The 28,000-nt window shown below is 49.8% G+C and overlaps 2 protein-coding genes across 9 annotated transcripts; one reads left to right on the top strand and one right to left on the bottom strand.

Moving 5' to 3' along the window:
* The first annotated feature begins 194 nt into the window (after window positions 1–194).
* On the top strand, window positions 195–11,532 carry LOC144726815 (leucine-rich repeat-containing protein 2-like). The gene is made up of 9 exons (XM_078605749.1): window positions 195–624; window positions 3,665–3,808; window positions 4,473–4,578; window positions 5,004–5,160; window positions 7,628–7,764; window positions 7,998–8,143; window positions 8,801–8,953; window positions 9,397–9,554; window positions 10,372–11,532. Exons 1-9 carry the CDS (start codon window positions 440–442, stop codon window positions 10,422–10,424), a joined length of 1,239 nt encoding a protein of 412 aa, XP_078461875.1. The 5' UTR covers window positions 195–439; the 3' UTR covers window positions 10,425–11,532.
* Window positions 8,423–26,655, bottom strand: TRMT13 (tRNA methyltransferase 13). Of its 8 annotated transcripts, XR_013587341.1 has the most exons (14): window positions 26,433–26,655; window positions 25,825–25,871; window positions 25,160–25,226; window positions 24,074–24,133; window positions 22,928–22,997; window positions 21,652–21,758; window positions 19,706–19,876; window positions 18,576–18,670; window positions 17,857–17,926; window positions 15,527–15,801; window positions 13,936–14,156; window positions 12,061–12,394; window positions 10,348–10,502; window positions 8,423–9,541 (listed from the first exon to the last, which is right to left on the bottom strand). XR_013587341.1 is itself a non-coding variant. In XM_078605745.1 (12 exons), the coding sequence occupies exons 1-12, from the start codon at window positions 26,601–26,603 to the stop codon at window positions 12,210–12,212; spliced, it is 1,539 nt and encodes a 512-aa protein (XP_078461871.1). In that variant the 5' UTR covers window positions 26,604–26,655; the 3' UTR covers window positions 10,698–12,209. The 8 variants fall into 8 exon arrangements, 3 of the variants coding, with proteins under 3 accessions (XP_078461871.1, XP_078461872.1, XP_078461874.1); XR_013587340.1 differs by having other exon boundaries at window positions 8,423–10,502; XR_013587343.1 differs by having other exon boundaries at window positions 8,423–10,502; window positions 17,857–17,931; window positions 18,598–18,670; window positions 26,433–26,653.
* Between the last annotated feature and the right edge of the window lie 1,345 nt (window positions 26,656–28,000).

Raw genomic sequence — 28,000 nt, 5'->3', positions numbered from 1 at the left:
GAATGGACCGGTTTCAATACCCAGCATCTCGTCGGCAGAATCCGGATTTATTCAGCCAATGCTGGTGAACTGCCAGATGTGTACCGGCAAGAACCGTCGATATGGGGGCCCGAGTTTGACGCGAAGCTCGCACAGCGCGCGGAGAACGAAACGAGACGATCCGCCTCCTTCCCATATCCTGTTTCTCCACGTGAAACCACATCTCTACACTCTAACATGCACGGTCCTCCATCCCCTCTAGCAGTATCGCGATGTCTCCGTCCCATGACGTGTCCGCGTTGTTCCGTTCGTCGCGGGCGGCCCTCCGCGCCATCGGTGGCCGCGTGGGTCGCCACGAGGAGGCGAGAGAGCGGCGGGGGGGGGGGGCATTGCCCCGGCGTGGCCGGGCGGCAAGGGGTGACGGAACCTCGCTGGGCATTCGTGACTCAGTTGCCGCTCTATGCCGGGGCCGCCGCATGCGCCCTGCCTCTCACGGTTTATAATTAGAGCAGCGCTCGTGCAGCAAGGGGACACCTTGATCTGCTTCCCGCACTGGGGTCCGTGGCACGGGCCGAGACGCTCCGCTTCGCTCGACGCGCGGCCGAACCGCCGCTCCTCGTGTCCCAGCTGCTGCTGCTCGCGCCGGTGAGTGTCACGTGGTGGGTGTCACGGTGAGTGAGCGTCTCGGTGAGTGAGCGGTCTCGGTGGGTGTCTCGGTGAGTGTCACGTGGCGAGTGTCTCGGCGAGTGTCACGTGATGAGATTCTCAAGCCCCCCCCTCCCCCCACGGTGTGCTGCGTGTTAAAGCGCAGCTGCACTCGCGTCTCAAGTGAGACTGAACCAGCAGCGTGGGTTCAAGTCTGACTGCCGACGAGATACTGAACATCAAAACCGGGCCAGAGTTTGCAGCTTGCATTAAACTAATGTTGAGATGAACTCCCAGAAGAAAAAAGGCCGTGGTTTATGGGAAGGCACAGACGTGTCAGGAACGGGCGTTTTGTCTTCTGTTTCTGCACAGCGCGGCGAGCGATGCGTTATCTGCGCTGTGTGCGAGCGAGTCGCTCGTGGCATCAGACACAAGAACGCGCGCGTAGCATTAACCCTGACCCCGCCGCCACATTGGCACTGTGCACGGTTGCGTATTTATAGCCGAGTTGTCACGCTCGTGAAGATGCGATTTGTTTTGACGGAGGGCGACGTGGGCATTGCGTGGGGCTGCTGTGCCCCTTAGCCGAAGGCGGAATGGCGAAACGCCACCACCGACTCGCTTCCTTTGAAGCCCTCTCGTCCTGGTCCTCCACGTTGGCGTTTAGCTCCTGAACCTATTCTTGCTGCCATCATACTCAAAAATAGAACAATGGAAGGATACAGTGTGTTTCAAAATACTCCTGTGGTACACACTACGCTTGTTCAAACATCTATTGATTTAAATTATTTAACTGATTATAGAATTCAGTATAGAAAGAAAAAACACCGTACGAGAGGTGAGAACGTGATGCTGAGCGATGCCAACAATGGCAGAGGCCGCGCCATGTTCGTCTTTTCGTGTTGTCGTTTTTTTAAGCCTCCTTTAGCCTCGATGTAATATTTTACCATATCACAATTTTGCATTCAACTGGCACGTATCATATGTAAAGATAATTACAAATAATTGTAACAAATGAGTGCGTAATTAAAATTCCGGATATGTAATGTACCTGATGATATGTATTGATGTAACCGCGTGAAACGGGACGATTACCGCTCAATGGAGGTGGCTCAGCGGTGGAGTAATCCGAAGGGCTCACATGACATTGACTCCTCCAAGACGGAGGTTCTCTGCAAGCCATCTGGCTATCATGAGAGATTCGTTCATGAGGCGATCCACATATACAAACACAGAGACAATTTTAACCGAGAAGATGGATTCTGGCTTAGCAATCATTGGAAGGACGTAATAAACCATTTCTATACACATTAGGGTGGGTAGAATAATACATAGTGTTATATTAAAATGTATAAGGTATAGGGTGGTTTATAGCAATACAGTATATAATTTAATGTTGGGTTTATCTATGGCAGTATATAGTACGGTATATGCTCGTGTGATGTAAGAGAATAAAGTTTAGATGGAAGCATATTATATAATTTTTACGACGTAGAATTGTAATGTATTACTTGCTGTTAGTAACTCAGCTTATTGTAGAGTATAGTAAATATACTGATGGTGCTATGCAGTTTATACTTTAGTTTTTTATGTAGTTTATACTTTAGTTTTCTACGTGGTTGTTTAGTAACTGCAGCTACATATCATTAACATTCCTTTCCTTTGTTAATGCTACTCCCTGCACCCCCCCTTGGTGCTGCTGATCCTGCATAATGCATGGGCATAATATGACTTTGAAACCCCCCCACCCACCTCCTACGCATTTCCCATGAATATGCTAAATTCCTCTTCATATGCACATTCTTTTTGTTAAGGCGCTCTTCCACCTCCAACCCAACTTATATATAAGCTCCTAGCTTGGTAGTGTCTCATTCTTCACCTGAAGACGGCTGCTTGCGTTGTAGCCGAAACGTCGTGAGAAGTATTTTATTATGTTTTATTTTTATTATTGTATTACTTCCCTTCTACGTGACTTTACCGAAAGAACCAAGAAGAGTAATCAGAAGGTTGAGAGTTCAACTCGCTGGGGGTTGACTCGGCCCATCACCCCCCTGGAATAGATAAAATTAGAACCACTTCGTCCTTGTCCTTGGGATAGACTCGCCCCAGTAATCGCCATGGGAAATTTCCACCCCTGGCTCGGGAGGAGCTGAGCACCGCTGCAAAGGTGCTCGCTAACAGCGCTTGCCCCCAAACAGTCTGTTAAGGCGATATGGGGGAACGTTGTATCTGTAATGTGGGAGACTGCCAGGTTTTCAATGCATGTGTCATGGTATAATTGTGTACTATATATAAATGCACATTTTAAGAGTGCAAAATGCATCGTAAAAAAACACATTGGATTTCTGATATATTTTGTAATATTTTGTGTGCGAGTCTTATGTATTAAAAAGTTTGAAATGTCAATAGGCGACCAGGTTGGTGGCGCAGTGGTCACGCTCCTGCCTCGCAGCCAGAAGGGCCTGGGTTCGATTCCCGACTTGGGCGCCTTTCTGCGTGGAGGTCGTGTTCTCTCCCTCTGTTCTGCGGTTTCCTCCCATCGCTAAAATAAACATCCCTGGTGTGAGCAAACGTCCCAATGCTGAAACAATACCAGCAAATGACTCATTGGGTATTACACGCAGCAGCAGCAGCAGCATTGCCCCTCCTGCAAACAACTTTGCAGGACCCTCTGATAACACGAACGAGTTGAGACTCGGGGACACGTTCCTGAGTCAACACGCGCAGTAGAGAACACATCTCATACTCTGGTTATTTCGATAGTCGCGTAGGTATAAAACAAATTAAATCACGACGTTTCGGGCGCAACACAAGTGCCCCTCATCAGGTGGGACAACCACAGCAAAAAACAATTGTGCTGAAGTGGGCTATTGTTTCTTGCTGTGGTTGTCCCACGTGATGACGCGGACGCTGGTGTAGTGCCCGAAACGTCGTGATTTAATTAGTTTTCTACCTACGCAACTTTACCGAAAGAACCAATGAGTTTGGATCCCTGCTGTCACGAAAACTTCAACTCTAGATTGAACACCTCATCTTGCAGGATTACTCTCTCCATGGTGAACATGGCGAAGGTGATGTACACGGGAGTGTCGCAGATCCGCTCCATGTGGGAGACCCGCATCACCAAGCAGAAGGTTCGACAGCAGCGGGAGCAGGAGCGCAAGGCCAAGAGCGCCATTGAGAGGTGGGGACTGCCACTCCACACACTCCGACACAGTCCGCACACTCCGCACACTCCGACAGACTCCGACACACTCCGACAGCAGCAAGCCCGAGAGGAGTCGCACGCGCCGCGGGCTTCAACGCCACATCAACCCCCTCGCGTCTCGTCTCAACCAGTCCAATCCTTGGCCGCAGTCTATGAGAGGCCGTTTGACCCCAGTGCCACCTGTGCCCGTGCAGCGCCCGCCTGCAACTCCGGCTGTCGTCTGCCAACACAGGCGATGGTGACATCTGGTTTATGAAGTCGGCGATGCCGAGAGCTCAAACTCGCATTGAGGCGGTGCTCAGTCCCCGTTTTACAGCCCTGTAAAAGTTCCACATTACTTTGGGTTGTGTTGTGCTGTCTATCCATAGGACAGCCACTGGTGAGTGTCGAGGTCTGTTGGCCACGAGCGGGCTTCAGTAGAGAGAGGGGTCGCCTCGTTTCGCTGTTGAAGGAGTGCGGACTCGTGGTTTATTGTTCGCTCCAAAGTTCCGAGTTGCATGGCCACAATAGCAGTCCTGTGGCTTGTCTTTCATCTTCCATTTCATGAAGGAGAAGTACGCATCGGCCTGTTGTTGATGTTCCGATGCGCTTGATGGCACCCCAAGTGATGGTGAGGCTGTGTGCGTGGTGACTGCGCCAGGTTACGGGCAGAGTGGCACACGCACGTGGATGTCGCCGCCGTGAAGGAGAAAGTGACGCGGGACGAGAGCCGCGTGGCGCTCCGTGTGGAGGGGGAGGACTGGAGGGTGAGCGCCGCCGCCACACAGGCCACGCCGTTTGGATCAAGGTCTTCCCGCACCGTGTCGATCGTGGGGGGTTTTTGACCATACTTCACCATTTCGTGTAGGTTGGTAAAGGGAGGACAGGAATTGAACTCTGGTCGCCTGCTCCGGAGGGCAGTGCCACCGCCGCGCTGGTTTTGTCCCCGTGCTCCGCTCCAGGCGCGCGCCGACCGTCGACTCGCAGCGGCGGTGCCCCCAGTGACGCCGCCGCCGGGTGGACACGGGCTCGTGGGGCCAACCCTGGGACTGTCGCTGGGACCCGCGATGCGCCGCGTGGGTGCCGCGTGGGTGCCACGTGGGTGCCGTGTGGGTACCGTGTGGGTACCGTGTGGGTGCCGCGTGGGTGCCGCGTGGGTGTCTGCGCTGAACGACGCTTCTCTCTGGCCCAGGCTCTGCCGCAGGCCTTGCAGGACATGGTCGACCTCAACGAGCTCCGCGTCCTCAACAGCCGCCTCCACGTTCTTCCGCGTTTCGTGGCGAACTTCAAAAGGCTACAAACCCTGGACCTGTCCAAAAACTGCCTTCAGGAGCTTCCCAAAGAAATAGGTGAACATTTCGCATTACCCGAACCACGTAGGGTTTCAATGGCGCCTTGTGTTTGTGCCTTTTAAACACAAGTCGTGTTATGACCGTGTGAAGAATATGCCGTCATTCTCACAGTCAGAATTATCTTCACTGGCGATTGTCGGATTAGTCCCGCAACACTCGGCGGACACGCGGAGGCAGTCAGAAATAACTTGTAGGTCAGCCGACCCACATCGGCAGTGGCCTGCGGCTCACCAACTGTAACACAACTTTCCCTTGCTGTGCCATTCGTGCGTTGAGTGATATTCTGAAATCGTCTGTGTTGCAACGACCCCAACGCTGATAATCGGCTTGGAGGGCAAGAGCAGTGAACCCGGCTGCATCATAACTCGGGGAAGGGTGTAAGTCGTAGTGTATCGGATCTCGACACGTGCCTGCATGTTTATGCCATGAGGCCGGGGAAGTCAGCTGAGGATGGAAATAGATTTGTGTCTATCACTGAAATAGACATCGAATGCTGCAAAGAGATTACGCTTGAGTAATTTACTCTTTGGTAAGAGAGTACTCTTTAGTAAGCGATCACTATTTAAGAGATTACTGTTTAGTAATAGATCACTCAAGAGTAATCTGTCACTAAATAGTAATCTCTGAAAGAATGATCGCTTACTAAAGAGTAATCTCCTTACTCAAAAATAATCTCTACTGTCTTGAGTAAAGAGATTACTATTTTAATAATAGATGACTGTTTAGTCAACCACGCTAGACCCGATCTTAGGAACGCGTCTCCAGCGAGTCTCCCTCCAGCTCGCCACCAACCACCACCATCAGCTGGCTGTGCTCATCTCTGCTCGTCAAAACCTCACGTTAATAGGACATAGTCTAGCATTCTTACATTTCACAGTTTTTGCTGACGTGTCAAGCTTTGGTTCTTAACTCGTACAGCCCTTTGTCGTCCCGCTGCTGGCTAGAGACCTCCCCACGCCGTGACGGTCATGTCAGTCCCCGTGACCATGCTTCGGGCTGCTGGTGGGGTGACGGGCTGTGGCAGAGGGCTTAGTGTCGTCGCCTCCGCACGCGTCTCGGTGCCAAGGCAGGAGGAGCCTCCTCCACAAAGAGGAGTCTTGCGACTCAAGTGAGGCTCTCCTCGGTCAAATAATCGGCAAAAGTAAAAAAAACTCAATGATTATTCCCAGCAATACGCTTTATGTGTATGGCGTTAATAAGTGTGGTTTCGCAAGAGGAGGAGAAGTCGTCTTCACTCGTAGCAGCGTGGCCAGCCGGAGAGACCCAGCAGAGGAGAGAGGCGTCCATCGCCAGCTGCGCGGCAGAGACCTCGGGCGGCGCCAACAGCGCGGCCGTGCCTCGCTCACGAGGGAGCCAGCCAGGCCTGATCCTCGTTCTATCACTGGGCTATTGGCAGCGGTAGTGATAGTGTGGTTACTGGGCTAGTGGTAGTGAATGTGGTGGTTACTGGGCTATTGGTAGCGGCGAGTGTGGTGGTTAGCGCGCTGCACTACGAATCCGTTGACTGAAGTTCGATACCCGCTCACGGCCAACACAGGTGACGAGTATCTGAACCGGTCCTGGGTCGCCCCTAGATCAACTTGGCCTCAAAAGAGTACCTGATGTAATGTGTAAACAAGGCCACGATGGAGATATAGGCGGCCTGGTGTGGTGCTGGCCACCCATCCCCTCGTGTGCTGCTCTGACCTGAATAGCACTTGCCTCAGCAGTAATAGTCTATACGAGGGGGGTCTTTGTTATTCGACCACACATGGAGGGGAACGACATCACTTGTGTGACGAGTCACGAGGAAGAACTGCTGCTTCAGGGTGTGGCCGACCCCTGCAGCATCTGACTCACATCGACCCGACGGGCTTCTCCTCGGGGACCTCGTGCCGAGCCTCCTGGAGTCTCTCTGGGGACCAATGGGGCACGAGTCGTCGTGCCTGCGTCGTTATCTCTGTGGCTCCTGGTCATCCACGACTCACCAGATTCCATATTCCCCTGAAACTGTTGAGAGGTTTCCCCGATTAAAACTTCACCGTCATCTGGCTTCTCTACCCAGGGAATGGAAAGTTATCACATCAGGAAATATCCACAACTTACTCATGATGACGTTGCTTCGGATATTAATCTAAACCAAATAGTGTGAAAACATACCCTAGATATGTTTTATGAAGCTCTTAATTAGTTATATTGTATTAATGTTTAATGTTTCCCGTATATTTAATAATTCAAAGCATTATTAACATTAACATGTGCAGAGATCACTCCCCACTGACACAATCTGTGGCCTGGATTCAAACTCCAATGCTGAAAAAATACCTCAATTGGGAACACATCATCGCTCACTACTGAGAAATTGGCAGGACTCTCTTGAAAACTAATCTCGAGACTCGAGAGAAGCTTTGCTGGGTAAACGAGCTCTCTAATAATAGTAATAATCTCCTCGTCACGGCGCCTGCACGCACGACGTGGCCCGCAGGCCTCCTGACAGGGCTGCAGCAGCTGCTGCTGAGCTACAACCAGCTGCGCCGCGTGCCCGGGGAGCTGGGCGACTGCGAGAGCCTGCAGAGGCTCGACCTCTCCTCCAACAACTCCCTGCACGAGCTGCCCTACCAGGTGCCCACGCGCCCCGTTTCACAAACATGCGCGCGTTCCCTGACGCTGCATTGGTCGGGGGCTTTGACTTGGCGATTCGATGCCGTTTGATTTGCAGTGGCTAAATGACACCGGCGATGAACCGCCCACATCCAGTGCAAGGATTGCGCACCCTGTACAGTTCACCAAACTGACAATTCCACACACCTCGCTGCCCTGCGAATCTGAACCGTCTGTTCTTCCTGTGGCCCCAGCTGAGCTCTCTGAAGAAGCTGGTGCTGCTCGATCTGTCGGTGAACAAGTTTTCGTCCGTGCCGATCGCCGTGTTACGCATGAGTGGCCTCCAGTGGCTGGACATGAGCAAGAACCAGCTGCATGAACTGCCCCAGGACATCGACAGGTCAGGCCCCGGTGGTAGTCGCATGTTCTTGCTGTGATGTAACTATTCACATTGGTACCATATTGTATATCACATTTCACGTGTTTAAAATAATTAAAAGACGAAAATGGTGACGTGATATTTTTTTCTACATAATCGACGATCGCCGATGATAATCTGAGCGTGGATCTCGTGCGGAATATGGCAGCAAACACAACCGGGCGACCGTAGACGGGACCAGCCCCGCACCGTGGACGTCACTAGGCGACGTTGAAGACCACTCGTGCCCCAGAACGCAAGTTGGCTCCGACAAATAACTTTATAAAACGTTCGCAGTGCAGTGAGGTTACAGCAATAATATCCCGCAGAGAGAGCGTGACCATTGCACAAATACAGAGGTGGATGTCGACACCCAAGGGGGTTGTGGTTTTAAAACGTGACGCTTTTCAAAGAGGGCCCTACATTAATAATAATGAAGACAATCAATGTATTTCATGACATATCAATAAAATGTTGAATTTAAGGCTCTCAAGGGGGTGTTGGAGTGGGATCTATTGCGTAAGGTGATGCACCAAACGTGGGAGCGAGCGAGCACGTGGTTTTCAGCCTCGCAAGACGACACCAGGCTGGTGGCACCGCTGTGGGTGGTGGAGTGGCACCGCTGTCCCTTGCCCGCAGGCTCGAGCGAGTGGAGACCATGCTGCTGCACCACAACAGCATCCGCTACCTGCCCCTGGCGCTCGGCGACATGGGTGAGCTGCGCACGCTCGTGGTGAGCGCCGACCATCTGGTGCAGGTGCCCACGCTGCTCTACAAGCTGCCCCACCTCAAGTGAGCGAGCGGTGTCCAGCCAGGGGGCTTCACCAGCACCACCATCTCGTGAACACCACACACACAGAAGCTGAACTCCGTCATCGCCTGGTCATCACATTTACGTTTAATCTTGGATTTGTGCCTGGCACGCGATGATTTAAGCTTAATTCTTCACGTTTTTATCCAGACCCTTCCAGTGTCAATAGTTTTGTTCATAACATCACGGTGGTTGTCAGCTTGTACCTTCCCGCTGCTGGACGAAGGCCTCCCCAATTCCCTCCCCTCCCCAGCACCGCTCCCATCCAGCAGTGGCCTCCACTCTGTGGCGCCGTCTCTCCCGCCGTGTCTCAATCTCCACTCCAGTGAATTTTATGGACAGATAACCGTCGCCTCTTTCAGCCAAATACACGCGGCGCATCGAGTTGTGTGTGACGTGGCGCTTGGGACCCGTGTTTGGCCAGGATCCTGGACATGCGAGAGAACCGGCTGCAGGAGATGAGCACCGCGGAGCGGACGTCCCCCCCACCGCCCAACAGGCGGCTGCAGGCCGTCGACGCGGAGCAAGAGGACATGGGGAAGGAGTTCATGACGTCGTACTTCCAGGACCTGCAGAAGAGAGGTACGTGTCCTGGGCCCGCACGTTGCCTTGGTTACGGCAAAACGACGCAGGGTGCTTGCACCACAACTTGGATTTACATTTCATTACCCGTGTTATGCAATACATCTCCACATATGTCCCTCCATTTCAAAAATGTGTTTTACACAACGCATCAGCCACCCAGCATTCTGGGAGGGCATAATTCTAGCAGGATTAGATTCAACACAAGCAAACTCAGGGCCGGTTTTGAGTCTCATCAGCAGTCAGCCTTGCTCAAACTGTGGAATGTTCATAGGCAAGGACCCTCTCTGTAAGATTTGGGTTCTAGTTCAATCAGAAACCAATAAAACAACCACGTCCTTGCGTTTCTTAAATGCACCACCAGGCCATGTGGTCGTGTAAACAATACTTTTATTTTTCGTGGAAGGGCAGATGCAAATTATTAGCTTGTTATATGTTGGACAATGTAACATAGTTAATGACAGCCATTGAATGCGTATGTAATACTCGATGTCCACAGTAAGCATATGCTGTGCATTGTGGGAACTGTAAAGGGGATACTCCCACTTCTTCCAAGGCATCTTGCCAGCATGGAAGAGTAGGCCAACCACCCTCGAGTAGAGGCCCATCTGCCAAGTGGTGAGTGATGGAGGCCAATTGCATTCTTGGAACTTCCCCTTTAGCACTGCCACCTGAATCGTGTCCGCAGCACCAACGTAAGGCAGATGTACGTAGTAGTAGTTATGCTGAAGCAAAGTGGCGATGAGGCAGTGTTGTCCTGTAAGTGTTCATTAACTTTGATGGCAGCTTTGACCTCTCTCTCCGTTGTGGCTGTTAGATACGGGCCCAGAGTACACCACCGTGGTCTCCCTGAGTCTGCAGCTCGGCTAACGTCGTCGTCAGCACTGGCCCAGCGGCTGCGTCACACCTTCAGTCTCGCGTTCAGCCCGAAGTGCCTCCGCCCCTTCCCTGGGATCACACCATTCCATTGATGGGCGCACTCAATCCAACTGCTTACACCACAACATGGACAATGAAAGTATTCCCGTTTTCTTGTGCCACCTTCACGGAATAAAAGCTCATTGATTTGGTGAAGACAAAGCTGCTGAGAATGAAGTAGAGGGGTAATGATCCGTTGCTTCACAAGCATGCGTCAAACAGCACTTGTAAGTAGCAATTTGTTTTATTCCATGTTGTATGTGATGGGTTTGTACAAACCCTGCAGCAAACACTGGTCATTACATTCACCACAATGTAAAAATGTACAAAACATTATTTTGATCTTTTGGGAAAGTCACGTAGATAGGCTGAAAGAAAATAACAAATTACATTTCGATCACAACACAAGCTACCGTCATCAGGAGAAAAAAAAAAGTAGTTATTTTCTTTCAACCTATGTACACGACTTTACCAAAAGACCCAAAGAATATGAATTCCTGCAGTCACGATGTACAATACATGTTAACTTGTGACTGAAGCACAACGCATTGCAGATTCACTAATTCAAGTGGAAGGTTCCCTGGCTGTGCTCTGCCAAGCCAAAGGAAGCACTTTTTAGATTAACATCGACTAATGGTGGCCGAGCTGGATCACGAATCCCCTGCAGGAGGAGACTTGGCTTCGTGTCTTGACGCCGCACCAGATGCTGTGGTGTTTGAGCCGGAACGAGGCCACAGTTGCAGACACTTTACCTCGACTTCAAATGTGTTTCTATAGGTGACACACAAGACCAGGCGCTGCTTTCACAAGTAGAAATAATAATGTAGTGTGGCATATCAGCTGAGCTGCGCTGGTGTCAACATGGTGATAGTGTTTGGTCTAACACAACACATCCTGCTCGCTAGTGTGTGAAAATGTAGACACCATGTGACTTTTGCAGTAAAACACCAGTTTCATTTGACTATGTAGAACTGTAAAGGATACCTTTTGCATTGTATGCTGTATGAACAACATGGTGTTCACAAGTGAAAATGTTAAATAAAACATTTTTTATACTTCTGGAAGCATGCTTGGTGAATGTTCCTTGCCAGCTGTGGGTAAATATGCAGATGTTGCCAACTCCAAGAAAGGGACATCCAGGCTGAGGGGTGATGGCTTTTGAGCATTATATAATCACATCCATAATAAATCCATTTAAAAGTCTATTGTTGGGCTCCCATGCGTATCTCCATGTCTAATAATAGAGGCAGCAAAGCCAGGCTGAGGATAAACAAGCAAAATCAAAGGTCACATACGAGTTTGCTCAACAGCTGGAGACTGAACTGGGAAGAAAACCAATCTCTTACCCAACCATTTCTGCTCTTCCTCCATCCTCTGCCTTCATGAACATTTCAATTAATCTTTTTCATGGATGGCTCCTTAAGACTTTTCTATTTACATCACCATTTAATTCACCTTTCGAGGTAGCCAACATATCCATTCTCTTCATGTGTCCATAACATTTGAAAATTGCCTGTACCAGCACTGTACACTCAGGCTCTTCTTCGTTTTCCCTACAGTTAAAATCAACATACGTACATATACATACTTCTGGGCATGGTGGTGATTCCATGGTAGACAAGGAGGATGTCTTCCTACTGATGCCGCCAAGGCACGTTCTCTTGGCGCCCTTGACGCCAGGCATCAGCTCGGCACACGCTTGGCGCAAGTCTCTCCAGACAGCACAGCCCGGTGGCTTCAGGAGGCTTCAGGAGGCAGAGCGGGCAGTGAGGAGCACGTTCTCCACGGTGGTGGCGGCCTCCACGTAGCGCTGCAGCCGGGCCGCGAGGCCCCACTCGCGCAGGTAGCGCACTCGGCCCTCGTCCAGCAGCCGCTTGCACAGGCGGCCCAGCTGCTCCCGCTCCGCTCGGCTCCGGCCGTCGCTAAACACACGGCGACGCAGCACACGCTCTTAGGGGTCCCCTTCCCCACACGCTCCGATTCGCACGGTTGGCTCCGTAAGGTACAAACGCAGTTTTCCATACACAAATGTGCGTCTCGACTCACACAGTCGCTCCCTTGAAAGGAGTTGCCTGGCCAATGTATTTCAGTATAGAGGTAAATGTGGGGCCCTGCCATAGCTCGCTCAAGCCACTGCTGTCGGAAGGGCCTCCATGAGGGGGAACTCTGGAGGGTACATGGTCTACTCTTCTACGTTGACCAGACGTCTTGTGAGAGGTGGGCGTACCCACGTTTTACCCCGCTCCATGCGACTTGCGGATCGAAGCTGGTGAAGCCATGTCTACTGCTGGATGGATAGAGGCAAGTTAACACACCCAGCTCTTCGCTGTTGTGCCATGCGTGGAGCAAAACGTCGGCCATGCCTCAAACAGCACAGCCGTCAAAACCTCGGCACAAACACACAGCGACTTATCAACATTTGCACATCTTTTCTATGAAACTGACGCCTCCAGCAAGGCAATAAAGTGACTGACGCAGCACACGTATCGCGTGTGCTGAACGACACGAGGCCAGGGAGCACGAGCCACTCTGCTATGACTCTGACCGACATTCATCATCGACTTACATAACTTGTTATTTTCACTGCACCCAATGTTGGTGCCAAACCCACGACGAGAGATGATGCGCAGCACTTCGGTCCGGTAAAAGCCGCATCTCATTTTCAATTCAGCAAATTTCTCGTAATTTCCCATGTGCCCCTTGAAAGAAAAACTCGTGGTCCCATCGGAGCTCTCTAACCTGATTATTACGACGGATGTCTGTATGTCTGGCATCTTCCACAGCGCAACAGAAAATAATCTAATTTGAAACTGCGTGCAACTCCAACTCATCCTGGCGTGCAGTCGGTGAAAATATCATTTGGTTTTGTTAGACACCAGTAAGTCTGTTGGCAAGCTACGGATGGCGGGGTAAAGTGTGGGTACACCCACTTCTTCCAACACGTTATATTATAGCTTTTTTCTTCCACACCACATCCCATTACATGTTTTCCGTTCGCTCTCAAGAGAAAGGGAGTAAAACTCGGAGGTGCGAAGACGACCGGGAAGGGCAATAAGCCACGCGGTGAGCCCGTGCCAAAGTCCACCTCCAAGCTCTGCGATCCCCTATATGAAGGTATTATATCTGCCAATTAATGGGAGGAAACTGAAGCACCCAGAGAAAAGCCCTCGCTTACTCCAGAGCTGGACTACAGGCACCCATAGCCACCAGCACCCAGCTAATAACTCGCAACTTAAATGAAAAAACTACAATGCAACACCGCCCCTTACTGTCACAGGCTTTGTTCATTTGCAGCCAGTGCTGTGTCGTCCACCTCTTGTGCCGCATAAAGACAGCTACCACTGTGGGTCCCCATGTCTAGACTGTAGTAGGGCGCTGGAATGGTTGGGATGTGATGCAAGTTGATTGGAGTTGCCAAGGCATTAAGATGCCTGAATAATGCAAAACCTGAGCCTAGAATCACCTGATTTGATCTTCTGCCTGACAAGGTGCAGCATGATCCATGGCCTCCATCTCCTCCTCCGCATGCCACTCCACTCCGTCTTGTCTGCTCGCGCTCCCTTCTCTTGTGGCGTTTTCATTTCCACGTCCGTTGTCCGGCACTTGGTCCGTCGGTCTCCTCCAGCCACAGGTCGCCCAGCTTGACATCCTCTGGATGAGGTCAAACTCCTTTGGGCCCAGGCCCTGCTCAGACAAAGACAGCAATGTACACACTGGAGCATTACCGACGGCTGTGTGGAAGCACCAACACAATGCTCGCGAATACAATTCACAGTTTAACCGCTAAAACAACACTGGAACACATTAGTCTGGGAATTCCATACATAGGCTGCTGCACAAAATTACTTCCTGTCTGTTTTTAAAATTTCAAAACGAACTTTGTTTTTATTATAATCTTTGCTTCCCATCTTTCACCAAGGAAGTATTTTTCTTTTATTTGAAGTTTCATGAAAAGGAGTTTATTCCGGCCCAGGGATAACTAGCGCAGCACCAAGTCCCAGGGCAGCCCCCTTTCACCAGTCCCAGGGACAAGCCCTTGTGGCAGGAGAGGCCCGGTGGAGGCAGTGCAGAGCGAGGAGGTCTGGAAAAGGGCAGGAGGCAGCATGGGATGGCAGATGGGACGAGCAGAGAGCGTTCATGTGCTCAGGGGATGAGCAGGGAGAGAGTTTGTGCACTCAGACTGTGGTCCCACTCCGACGCAGCGTCGCCCACAGCAGGGCGGGCTGCTTTAAAATGGGACGTTTGCTCTGGCTGTGACCTATGACCCCGAGCCACCCACGTGTAACGAGGCGCCGGGCTAATCAAGTTTGGTCCAGCCAACATAGATATGCTTCAGACAGATTCAATTCACTGAAATACCTGTGGGCCTAACTCATTGGTTCACCAACACCTCATGGATACCGTACAGGAAGGCTCCTATTTTCTACAGTGGGACGTATGCCTTTTGAACTTCTTTCACACCGTACATAGCCCACCGTGCTAACTGGAGGTGCGGGATCATAAAACAGGGTCGATCAGGTGGCCACTTTCCTTTTCTTCAGATCTAATTATGCAGGGATCTACGACACGTTTTAGAATGCCACCCCTGTAAATGCACTGGTGGACTCCAACCCAAGCCATTCACAACCGTGCGTAGCTTACGAGAACTGATGAGATCTGGTGCTTTCGGGGTCATTTTGTCACAGGCCAAATTGTGTTGAACTACTGCAGGAATTGCCAACTAAAGTACCTGTAAATATTAACATCAGCATGAGACACGTAGTATAATGGGTGAAAGATCAGGTTACACTTGTGCTTAAAACAGCACTGCAGAAAAGGCAAAACATTCTCCATTCCTTTCATGTGGTATTCTTCTAAATACAAAACCCATCGGTAAGAAAATAAATCAGCAGACACTAACACCTCCTTGATGTACATCTGTCCACGTAAAAAAGTGTTTTTTACACATACTATCAGCCTCGTGGCCTTACAGAAATGTACAATTTCAGCAGCATTTGTTCATCACAAGCAAACTCGGGATCCATTCGGATCAGCTCAAAGCATCCAGTCATCACCTGAGAGCAAAAATACTTCTTCCCGACATAGGCCGGCCAGCTGCAGCGGTGGTGGCAGCACAGCGCGATGGCGATGCCCAGCACGGGGGGGCCCGCGCCGGTCTCGCAGGGGGCCGCCTCCTCCCCACACGCGGAGAGCCCTGGCGCGGAGGAGAGCCCTGGCGCGGAGGAGAGCCCTGGCGCGGAAGAGAGCCCTGGCGCGGAGGAGAGCCCTGGCGCTGCGCCCCGGGTGCCGTGCCGCGGTAGCGTCTCCACGAGGCAGCGCAGGGCCAGGTCTGGGGCACGCAGTCGGCGACACCGTGGACATGGGGGGGGGGGGGGGGGGGGGAGATGATTGCTCTGCGTTGGCCAATTAAGAAATGTGCCGTGTCATTTGCGGTGTGACCATCGCCATGCTGAGTTTCTTCATTTTCTGAAGCTCGCAGAGGACGTGCAGCGAAACATCGGACATCACGGCGACTCGTCGGAGAGATCTCTCGATCGTTCGGGCTGTGGTCCCACTCCGACGCAGCGTCGCCCACGGCAGGGCGGGCTGCTTTAAAATGGGACATTTGCTCTGGCTGTGACCTGTGACCCCGAGTCGCCCCCATTGAACGAGGAGCCGGGCTGATTAAGTTTGGTCCAGCCAAAATAAGTCGCTCCACAGACAGATCCAACGCACCGATTCACCTGTGGACTGTACTTATTGGTTCACCGCCATCTCCTGGCCCACCGCCCAGTAGCCGACTGGCACAGCGGGGTGGCGAGTGCATGCTGGGTTGGATGTAATCGCTTTACTGAAATAGGCATAGAGAGAGCGACGACACCCGACTTGCATCTGAACGCATATTGTTCCTACATAAGTACATTAGGGTTACAAATTGCATTCGCTCGATGTGAAAACGTACAGATCCCCGTGAATAATGTGAATAACGTAGCGTGGTATTAGCCGCCGTGTCAGCTCAATATGCTGGGAGGTATAAGCGAGACACCGGCTAATTAGAACCGCAGGAGTGAGAGCCATGGGCATTGTGCATGCTCAAGCATCACGCACATCTGAAATAAACCCGATTTATCACTTTCACCCATTACAGTGTAGCGGACACATTTGTGTGTCATACTTTGACATATTTACTTTCGTCTGTAGTTATCACATTAATAAATGCATTAAGAAGCATTAAGTGTCCCCTGAAGATGAAGCGCAGGCGCCATTCGGCATTTATTTTAGTGACAGCATGAAAACGCGACACACCCGTCACGTTTCAGACAGAAATACTTCCAATTGGGCGGGAGAAACAAAGATTCTACTCGGAGTAGATTTTCTAAATCTCGGATGTGCCAACGGCAGTCATTTGAACCAAGTGAACGTAAACACGAGAAATCGGCACAAATCTTCTCAAAGGAGGCTGTGAAATTGAAACCGAGAACATCTGCGAGTCAAACAAGTCATGGAGGATGTTTGCCAGACGAATGAAGGCATCGCAGGGATGGGGTCATGGGGGTTGTTTGACCGGACTTCGCTGCGGTGGTCGATGCCGGTTGTTATGGCGGGCAGCGTAGATGTGGGGTATAGAAGTGCAATACAAATGTGGCTCTTGCCGTACTACCCTCTGCTGACCACCGCATAGCCACGCAGAAGAGGTGTTCTAGGCAGGATGATCGCCTGTCCAAGCCCTGCTTAGCTTGCGAGCACTGATGAGATTTGGAGCATTCCAGATAAATTGGTCACAGGTGTAGTACTCCGAATTGAGAACTGAAAATTGCTGAGAAAATAATTCCAATGCTCACGATTACTCAGGACCATAGCTTATGGCCGCAATTTCTATACCCCTGAGCCACGGGTCTGGACTTAACACGTTGGGGATGTGCAGCGAGAGATGAACACAGGCTCGGAGGCAATCCATGTGCAGAATGGATGCGACAACGCATCCATTGCACAGGTTCAGGGCCCAGGGGCAGCCCTGATTAATACTGCGGGTGCATGAACCATTAATATATGCCATCTGCTTCACAGTAGGCATTATAGACCCCTGGCATTATTCTAAAAAGAGTAGGGCGTGTGTGCTGGGGTCAAGGTCCAGGTTTGCCAATTACCCACAAATGAAATGGATAACCACGTGGCAACCTCGCCCCCTCCTCATGGAAGACTGCGCTTGTCTGTGAGACATGGCACCGCGCCCCCTCCTCATGGAAGACTGCGCTTGTCTGTGAGACATGGCACCTTGGTGTTGGCCTTGCTCTACAAGCACGGCACAAATCCCGGCCGTGTTACCGACGGGGTGTGCCGCAGTGCGGACTGCAGTGCCCCGCTGGAGACAAGCGGCACTCTCGGCTCACTCGCGCACACCGACCTGTTGCCGCTCCACACAGATGCTTCCCGATGGCCACCACGGACGTCCCCTTATCCTGGAGCTGTGGCACCTTCCCTGCGCACATCAAGTTCACGGTCAGCGTGTGGTGGGGTACAGTGTGGGTAATCCCACCCATTCCATAGAGGGGCTCGCTAGAGCTCCCTCTAGTGGAGGCCCTTAATATATTTTTCTTTGCCCAGTTAGAAAAGAAATGCTCACAAGTGAAGGTGCTGACATAACAAGTAGAACTACTTAGGCTGGTAACAACCATTAGCTTCCTCAACTTCCATGCATTGCAATAATTTGTGATCACAATTCAACAAACTACTGAATATCTGTAGTAAATATAGCATCTGTAGTAACTGTAGGCATTTGAAACAATTGGAGACAACGGATTCCTAAACACACAACCTGATAGGTGTATCTTGAGAGTAAGAATGTATTTTAACCCATTAATCAATGCATCGCTTCATGCACAGACTCAAACATATAAAATAGAACGTCGCATATCCAACCACCACGTATCTCCCTGACCAATTAGTCGCCCACAGAGCAGTATTTGTACGTCGTATAAAGATCACTCGAGAGACGTTCATATAGGAGACGTTTTCTCATGTCCGCCGACACCTCAGTCCCCAGCGAGTTGGATGTGCGACGATGTACTGTATGTCCGTGTGTGGCCTAAACGTAGTCCATCTGAAAGCAATCCTTTCGGTCACCTGAAGAGACTGGCTCTATTACCAAGGTGGAGGTGCTGAATGTCTATCAGCAGGCGGCGGAAATCCACGTCCCCTTCCTGGTGCTTCCCGTCCACCTGCAAAGCAGTCGTTGTACGTGTTTCAGTGACTTGAATAAAATATGTACAGACAAACCAAACAATGAAATTAGTTAATCAATTTCGTTTGTCTCTTTTAAATGGGGAAACATTTATAGGAATAAAGAGTAACCGACTGTTTTCACTATTTTGCCAAAAAGCTCTCAGGTTTGCACGTGCAGCGAAACGTCGGACACTATGTCGGAGATGTCTCTCGAACACTCGGGCTGTGGTCCCACTCCGACGCAGCGTCACCCACGGCAGGGCGGGCTGCTTTAAAATGGGACGTTTGCTCTGGCTGTGACCTATGACCCCGAGCCACATCCATTGAACGAGGGGCCGGGCTGATTAAGTTTGGTCCAGCCATAAAAAAAAACGCTCCACAGACAGATCTAACGCACCGAATCACCTGTGGACTGCACTCATTGCTTCACCACCATCTCCTGGGCAGCGCTCAGTATCCGAATGGCCGTGTGATCGCGTATTGACAAGTGCACGTTTGCTAAGATTGTCTTCACTGTTGTTGCATAATTTCACATTTGTTGTTCGAGCTGAAGCAGCTCCCAGCACATGGGAGAAAAATGTCAGACTTCATTCAATGACCAAAAACACGCACCACGACAGAGCTGTGATTTAACAACGCACGACCCGAGCGGGCAGTGGTTGCCACTGTGTGGTCCATGTCTGGGTCGTGGGGATGGCAGTCTCACCGGGGAAACCCAGGGGCACGCCGACGCCTTTGACGCGGCACCTGTGTCAACTCGCGCTCTTGCGCTACTCGTCACCACAGATGTTGTAAAAAGGCCTCCTGATCCCTCGGTGCGATCAGCGACTTGGCACTCTGGTTTCCTCCCGCATGTATCAACACTCATTAAGGAGTTGGCCAAACATCCAATGAAAGGGCCACAGAGTTTTGGAAATAGTTGGCGCCGGTTCTGGCTGCCTTAACGCTTGTCTGTGGTTTCTCACGCTGTAAAACCAAACAAAAACTGTGCTAAATGTTTATTTTTGACGTTGTTTGCATCGGTGCCGCACCTTGAAGCGCGTGCTGCACCTCTCCACGAGCAGGAAGGAGACGCCGCGCGTGGCGTCCGGCAGGGCGCGCCGCACCCAGTGGGAGAGCTTCCCCCGCCCGGCGCCAAACTCCACGTAGCAGCGGTCGGCTCCCAGCAGGCCCAGGCTCGACAGGTGTCCCACTATGGATGCCTAGCGAGGAATAACACACAGACAGGAGACGGAGAGATCCCACGTGGAGCCCACACAGGCCGTTGGGAGTGGATGCTGTTAGCAAGCAGCACCTGTGAAGGCTGACAGGGAGCACGAGGGGCCAAAACCACATCTAGCTACGGTCACCCCGGTGCTGATGATCCCATCAGGCACTCATGGAAGCCGAGTCGACCTCGGGGAGGGGCCCAGTGCAAGTACTGAGAATCACCACCGATGTTCGCCGTAGGCGGGTTTCAAACTCAGGCTGTTGATATCGTCGCAGTGCAATGCGTTGACCGCTATGTTTACAGCTCTGCACACTACGCCACGGAAAATAAACACGCACAAACACACAAATCAAACGTATTTTGTATATGAACTTAGAGGTGTGTTTGCCTGTTTTGAACGTCATCAGCATCCTATAGCAGAGTTATGGCACAATACATACCGAGGCGTGCGTACTAAGTTTTCAGATGACTATTAAAACAAAAAAGAGTGACCCTTTCATATTTTACTCCACTTAAAAAAAAAACATGTAACTTGCTGACCCGCCCATATTGGGCATTTGTGAAAAAGAGCTTCATAGCTCATCGGATTCCTCCTGCAGTCTAAATAAAGATTCCAATACCGATTCCTTCTAGTGTCATCTTCTGGAGCTGGTCTCTGCCAGGCGGGGTTTAGTTTCCCCCAGAGAGACGAGGCTATACTCAGCTGCAGGTAAATGTACATTATTCTCTCCAACGCAATACGATTATACATCTAAAGAAACACCACTGCGCTCTCAAATAAAAGCTATGCACTTATTTCCAGAACTAACAACCATTGTTACAATTTTATTTTTACTTTATTTTAAGAAAACTATTCGTGTCCCGAGGCTCAAATATGAAACATTACGCTTGGCACAAGAAATAATGAGATGTGCTTTTGCTTGGGCCTCCATCAGAGGTCTAGGGGTTGAAGTGCCTGACAGTGCCGATTTCGCCGAGCGTGATCGTTGCGCAGATTGCATCGTGAATATCAATGACATTGCTCAATCGCAATTCCCTACTTCCTATCAGGCTCTGATGGGGGAGTTCAGGCTCATCGAGCCAATATAAGATACAATTGAAGGGATAATTGTCCCACGCTGCAGGTAGGATTTGGAGGTCATCATCAACATCAGCAGCCATTGTCTACTGGCTGATGGACAAAGACCAGCCACACCATTGCTATCCCTCGAGGTCCCGCAGTGTCACGACTCGTCTCGGTGCGACACGCACACCAGATCTCGCTGGCTCATCTCCGCAGTGCTCATCCTCTCTCTGCTGAGTTCTCTCCATTGGCTGCCATTCTGTTTAAAGTCTCATCCATTGAAATAATTTCTGATAGCGATTCCCAAGCACGCCCACTTTCCTCAATGGTGAAGATGACATCTCTAAAATACGCATGAGAATGTAAGACAAGGGGACACGCTTTCTCCAAAGTTAATTACAGCGACATGAGAATACAGTATATTTTCCCAAAGTTGGAGGGGAAAAATGCATAAATATTAATGGCCACAACATTCACAATCTCTTACTTTCTGACGGCAGCCATTATAGCATCCAATGAGAATGAATTGCAGGGAACGCTAAAATAACTTTACAACGGTGGCCCCACAGTTGGGCGCAGGACAGAGGAGAGGTGGATGCGCCGCCACGCCGCCCTGCACATTCATCGTCCGTTGCGCAATACTCGTCCTATGTCATGACGATGTCGTACGACACAAGAGATGGTGGTAGCAAAGCTCTCCTCACCTGCTGCTGGAGATGTTTGAGGGCTGACTTTCCATTGCTTGGATCTGTCAGCTCCTGCTGCAGGGCTGGGTGGGACAGGACACGAAGCTCCAGCACCGCCTCTGCGCCTGCCAGAGAGACGCGTGTCCTGCGTTAGCCACGTCCACTCTCGCGACGGTTGTCGCCACGTGTCATGGATTCAGATTTTAGAGAGTATGTGGCACATTCTGGTCAAACACCGGGTAGGCTGCCACAGCACTTTTGTCAATTCCACTTTTGTCAACATTATTGTTAAGCAAGGAAGCCTATGGGGTATATTTTATTCATTTATGTAGCTGCTTGTTTACATAATTTTAGGCCATTTCGATTTAATTAAACATGTTATATTACCATACACTGAAGCTTTTATTATGAGTTAAGATTGATGGCAAGTTAAGTTTTTATTTAAAATCTAAAATATGTTTTAGATAAAATTATTTCCACTTTTTTGGAAAGTTAAGTGGTGAGCCTATGGGTAAATTTGTTCCCCACCATAGTAATGTGGAATTTCGACCGCTGGGTCAAGGCTGTAAACAACAGATCATCAACGTCTTAATGCTCAATTAAGCAGGAAATCTGACTTTTTGACTTTTAATAAATATGACATGTAAATAGATGACTTCCATTTAACTTTGTATGCATGTATTTACCATGGGGCTTATTTTATTAATCTTGTTGTCATGGAGGTAAGTGGAGGAGAAATTATCTCGGTTACCCACAGACCGTGCAGATTCCAGAACATTTTGAAGAGATAAAAAAATTATCAAATCTAGAAATAAAAAAATGAAGTGATTACATCATGGTGAACGTGCTGTAGTGGTCATCCCTGATCTAACGTGGGCATGTCACTGCGACCCTGTGAGAAAATGGACCCCACGGTTCCATTGCAGCAAGTGGTATGACATCTCAGGGGGCTTTCACAGATATAAGGATAATGAACACCTTGTTTGAAATTGGTCACATCCAGTTTAAAAAGTGCAAAGGTGCAGCCCTGAAATTACTTCCCACTGCCGGCAGGACATCTACTAAAGGATGTCTTGAAGTTGATAGGAGTACCCACATTTTACTCCACCACACACAACCTACTGCGGTGTAATTATTTGCACCACTGGGTGAACAGAGGCAGAGGGATTAAGGAAATGCTTGTAGCGGTTCATATGTACAGCGACCTCCGGATTGCAAGTGTAGCGTGCGAATCATCACACCTCGGCTCGGATCCAGTCCATCAGACTTAACTTACAAAGAAAGTGATGCTTACCTTGAAATACACCTTGTACTTTGCTTATTAGCGCTGACACTTCTTCTGCTGAGAGCGAGGATAACGCAACCTGCACCACAACACAGCAGCAACACGTCCTTACATACCACGTACTCCGTGGTACTCTGCTTCAATATACAAGGCTGAATTAAAAAAAAGAGTCTAAAAGTGTTTATTTACTTTACAACATATTATAAAAAATAACTTCAATGTGGAAAAGTAAAAACCAAAATGGTAAAAACATATTACAAGTTCAAAGCCCTGAGAAAGTCAAACTTGACCCCACCAACCCCACAGCTCGTTAGTTGTGTGTCGAACACGAGTGGCGTTTAATCCAAGGTGTAAGCCTCTAATCGAGATTCATACAATTATTTTCAAGACTAAATCCATGGCCACCAGTGTCCCTTGCTGTCATTAATCTATACACTTGAGCCTGCAACTTGACAACACGTTGAGAAGTCATACCCACGTAATCTTATTTTATCCCATCACTGAGCCAATGGACAGATGGCCAGACAACACAATTAGTGTTTGTTGTGATTTATTTTTGGTCGTTGCTATATTTACAGTGGCTCCGGGGTCCGAGCACCGAGCCAGCACGCCGATACGTATGCACGTGTGTGCTTAACTTCTTTCGTACGGTACGTAGCCAACCGTGCTAAATCGGAGGTGCGGATTGAATTAAATCTGGATATCCGCACATGGCAAGGCCAGGTTCTCCAGCCTAGTGAGCTGATGGTCTCAGCCTGGTAATCAATAACTGCACAAAAACAATATCATACATGAGATTTTATAATTTAATTTAGCTTATTTCAGTAGCTTATTTCAACTCTGTAAATAAAACATTTAGGACTGATTGATATGTATGTTGAACTTTCTTTGCACCGTACATGCTAATCGAAGATACGGATCTTTGCGGGGCATACAAGAGGTGCATCTCAATAAAGTGACTTCAAGAGTAGCTCTGTGAAATATTCTATGGCCATTTTCTCACAGGGTGGTGCACGGCTCTCCTCAAGAGCTCCGATTTGACGTATATTTGTCTCATGTCATGACGCCAATAACAAGTTAATTATATAATTGGGCAATATATTTAATAGCGTTCATCAAGGAGTCAACACTAATTAATGAATTCCAACAACGTACCTGTTCTTTTGAAGGCAGTTCATCGTTTTCTCCACAGTTGATATCTCGCACGTAGTACGCCTGCAAGAAAACAAATTACTTAACCTCTAAAGTTAAATAAACTGCTGAATAGAAGTTAAATTACCACACGTCTCCCTGTGATACTTTTATTCTAAACCTATGCTCTATTACAAAACAATTATGGTTAACCAGCTCTCTTTTGTAGATTATAATTTGTTTCCTTTGCCTGCAGTTTTATTTATTTATTTACTTCATGAACCAAGTTTACGGATTATTCACCTCCCAGCCACGTTCATGCAATTTCCCATCTTGTCTCATCTTTTTGACGCTCATCTTGAATGAGTCGTACGGCCTCCGCATATTAATGTTAACACCCATCCACTCGCATGGTCATAACCCTTCACTGTCATATTGAACACTTAATCCCATCTCATGAAATACTTAGCAGCATCCCGATATTTATTATTCTGCTTCCTTAAGTCCATAACCCTTAATGTCCATTAAGACGTTATTAAACGCATTGGACACTACATCTGACAGCGAAACCCATTTGATGTGCCTATTATGTGTTCCCAAATCAATACGTGGACCTTCCATTTATCTGCTCCTCTGTTCAATTTCCCACATTTTTAGTGCAGATGATATACATAACATGGCAGTTGTGCCAAAATACTTGTCATTTTGACGATAAAGTTGGCCTAAAAAATTATACTACGTGGCCCAACCCCAAAATAGGTTAAATGTGAAAGTTGCGGCAAATATATTATTTTAACCGAAGCATGATCATACATTTTACAAATTTGATTATACATTTTCTGAGCTGCATCGAGAGCGGGGCAATTGGGATGCACCAAGCGACACACACACATGCTCCTATAGCAGCAACTTCAAGATCAGCTCAATCTAAAACAATCACATGGTCGGGACAAATTAACACGAATCAAATGTAAACTCACACTAGAAAGGTAGGAAAACTGTCAATCGATGTAATACAGCCAACTGTGAAAGTCTGCGCTGATTCACATCTGCGCCTGTAAAAGAGAATTATGTCATACGCATAATGCACACAAGAGCTCTTAGACTCACCGGCTTGGGTTTTTCCCTTGCGTTACATTTCTTCAGGTGTTTTCCCAAAACATCTTCATAAACTGTACTGAAAGATTTTCCAATTTTGGAAGGGGCAAATATGCATTATATGTTAACAAGAACAAACACAACAGGACCTTGACTTTAAGATGCTGCTGCTCCATCTGGGCCGGGGTCGTGGAGACGGTGAAACAAGGGGGGGTCTGGCTGGGCTCGGCTGAGCGGGGCCCGTGGGATAGAGGCAGCGAGAGTTAGACAAGACTTTCATTGATATTGCTAATGATGTATCACTAATGCCATGCACACCGGAACGGTGCAGTCCTGAGGTACCAACACTTTACATCACACGCGGTGAACCCATTTCTCCTGCTGGCTGGACAGAGCTGGGGGGGGGGGGGTTGAAGCAACTTGGCCATAGCGAGAGCGTTAACTTTAATACTCTCGTCGACGTCAATTGTGCCAATAAGAGCAAGTAAAGTTTGATTTATTGATCGTTTGAGGGAAACTTTCGCCATTGTTTAGGTGAAGTGGGGAGTTCGCTCAAACACATATCCCTTGTGATCATCATAGTTATAGCATCGCTAATTATAGTTTCATATAAAAAATGCGTGTCAGATCTGTATGTGCAGCGTATGTAAATGCAATGTGCAAAGTATGATACTTACTGCTTTGAATCAAGTGGACAGACGATCCGTCTCCTCTCATTAGCCACCTGCAATACACACGTCCCGTGATTTAGACTGGATAATTACACACATTACTGTGGAAACTCGGTGTAAATGTATTTAGTGCACCGGCAAAACTGAACACAAGGTGCGGGAAGAAGTTGGACCACAGAATGAATGCGACGTTATAGCCTTTCATCAGCCACGTTCAATCCATTGCTGGATGAAGGCCTCCCCAAGCCCTCGGCCTCACTCGTGCCGTGTAACAATCCATCGAGCGAATTCGCTCATTTGATCGCTCCTTCTCCTCGCCGCACTTCCATTCGGACCCGCTCCACTCACTCCTTGGTGGGCGCGCTCCCGTGGATATTCAAGACCGTCGGTCATCATCCCCCCCCCTTCTAGCCATGACGTGTCTTGCCAACTTTCACTTCACTTTCATTAAATTTGCATCGTCTTTCCCTGCGTATGTCCTTCTGTCTCTCCGTGTAACTGCGGCATGTATCTGTTTGGTATCCCTCTTTAGGCACCTCGCTCAGCCACCCTCCCGATACCGCGGGCCACGTGCGAGCCACGTGGAGGGTCGGCCTTGACTAGGCCTCACTCACCGGCGCGCTCGTGCCCGAGCAGGCGGCGTGCTCCCCGCACAACGCCCTGCCCGCAGCCACGCTCATCTTGCAGTAGCGTCGCTTCCTCTCCACAAAGAACGCGCAGCACCCGGGCGCGGGGCTCGGGAGCCCTGCGTCTCCGCCATCCGCGGCCGCCACCGCCACCTCCATCGCAGCCGCCCCAGTGACCGAGGGGGGAGAAGGGAGGAGCCGCGACCACGTGGCCGCCACCACCGTCACCCCCCCCCCCCCGCTCGACGCCGTGAAGTCACCGCCGCCATCTTACTCGGGGCCAGAGCGCGCGTGGCCTCGCCCCTGCGGCGCGCATTCTGATGACGTCACCACGGCTGACCCGCGGCGTTGTTGCCCTGAGCAAGATGGCCGCGGCGGCGCGTCTGGGCGAGCGTGGCTGCCTGAGGTTTGTCAGGCGGCAAGTCCAGAGGACGACTCCCCCCCCCCATCGCCCGCTCGCATCAGCGGCGAGCAGGCGAGGTCTGCACTCGAGACGTGTCACGCAACTGATCAGCACGGTTGGCTACGTACGGTGCGAAAGAAGTTCAACATACTGCACATACAAGACAAAGATCCCCCGTGTAGCCGTAACAGACTGTTGGGGCAAGTGCTGTTAGCGAGCACCTATGAAGGCGGTGGGTGACCGGTACCACGCTCAGCCGCCTTTGTCTCCCTCGTGGCGATGTTTTTAGGCACCGCACCAGGTCCTCACATGAGGATGAGTCGATCTGAGTCGACTGCACAAACAACTGAGCACACGCATTGTCACCGTGACCACTGTCAGCCCGGACGCTAGGGGGCGGAACTGCCACGACTTCTCTCCAAGCCCGTGCACGGCACGAAGCCCGCACGCCTTCACGGACTGCTGCCGCTGGTGGTGGTGGTGCTGGTGGTGGTGCTGGTGGTGGTGCTGGTGGTGGTGCTGGTGGTGGTGCTGGTGGTGGTGCTGGTGGTGGTGCTGGTGGTGGTGCTGGTGGTGGTGCTGGTGGTGGTGCTCGCAGCACGCACAGAGGCCGCGTGCTGTTTGTTTGATGCCCCCCCCCACCAAGTCGTGTAAAGTCTGGCGTGCCGCCCTATTGTCGAATACGATTCTCGATTCGTTCGTTTTCACAAATACTATGATGGCTTAATTTGTCTGAAATATGTTTATGGAATGACAGTGAAAGAAATTCGCAAGTACTGTATAATTAAAGTACTAAATACATAGCTACTTTATTACCGATTGAAGTATCGCTTTGCTAAATGTCTCCCAGATTAGTGGATGGCATGGTGATTGTGTGACATCTCCACGCGTTTGAGAGATTCGTGGTGGTTATTGTGTTCATCTTTAATGTGTTCACCTTGAGTGTTCATCTTTAGTGTTAGGATCTGCAGTTTGAAGCAATGTGCTATTAGGTTGGATGTGCGTAGCAATATTGCAGTCATTAAATATTATATCATAAAATAGTTGTATTGTCTAAGTGCGTGTTAATTTCCCGTGCGGGAGAAAGGGAAGTATGCTGGGATATTCCGATTATTGTTCTTCATCTTTGGCACCTGCAGATGTGGCCCGTGCC

The sequence above is a fragment of the Lampetra planeri genome, chromosome 24 (genome assembly GCF_965212315.1).
Source record: "Lampetra planeri chromosome 24, kcLamPlan1.2.h2, whole genome shotgun sequence".
Taxonomy (NCBI): domain Eukaryota; kingdom Metazoa; phylum Chordata; class Hyperoartia; order Petromyzontiformes; family Petromyzontidae; genus Lampetra; species Lampetra planeri.
Note: the sequence above shows the minus strand (reverse complement) of the source record. Positions and strands in the feature narration are given on the sequence as shown.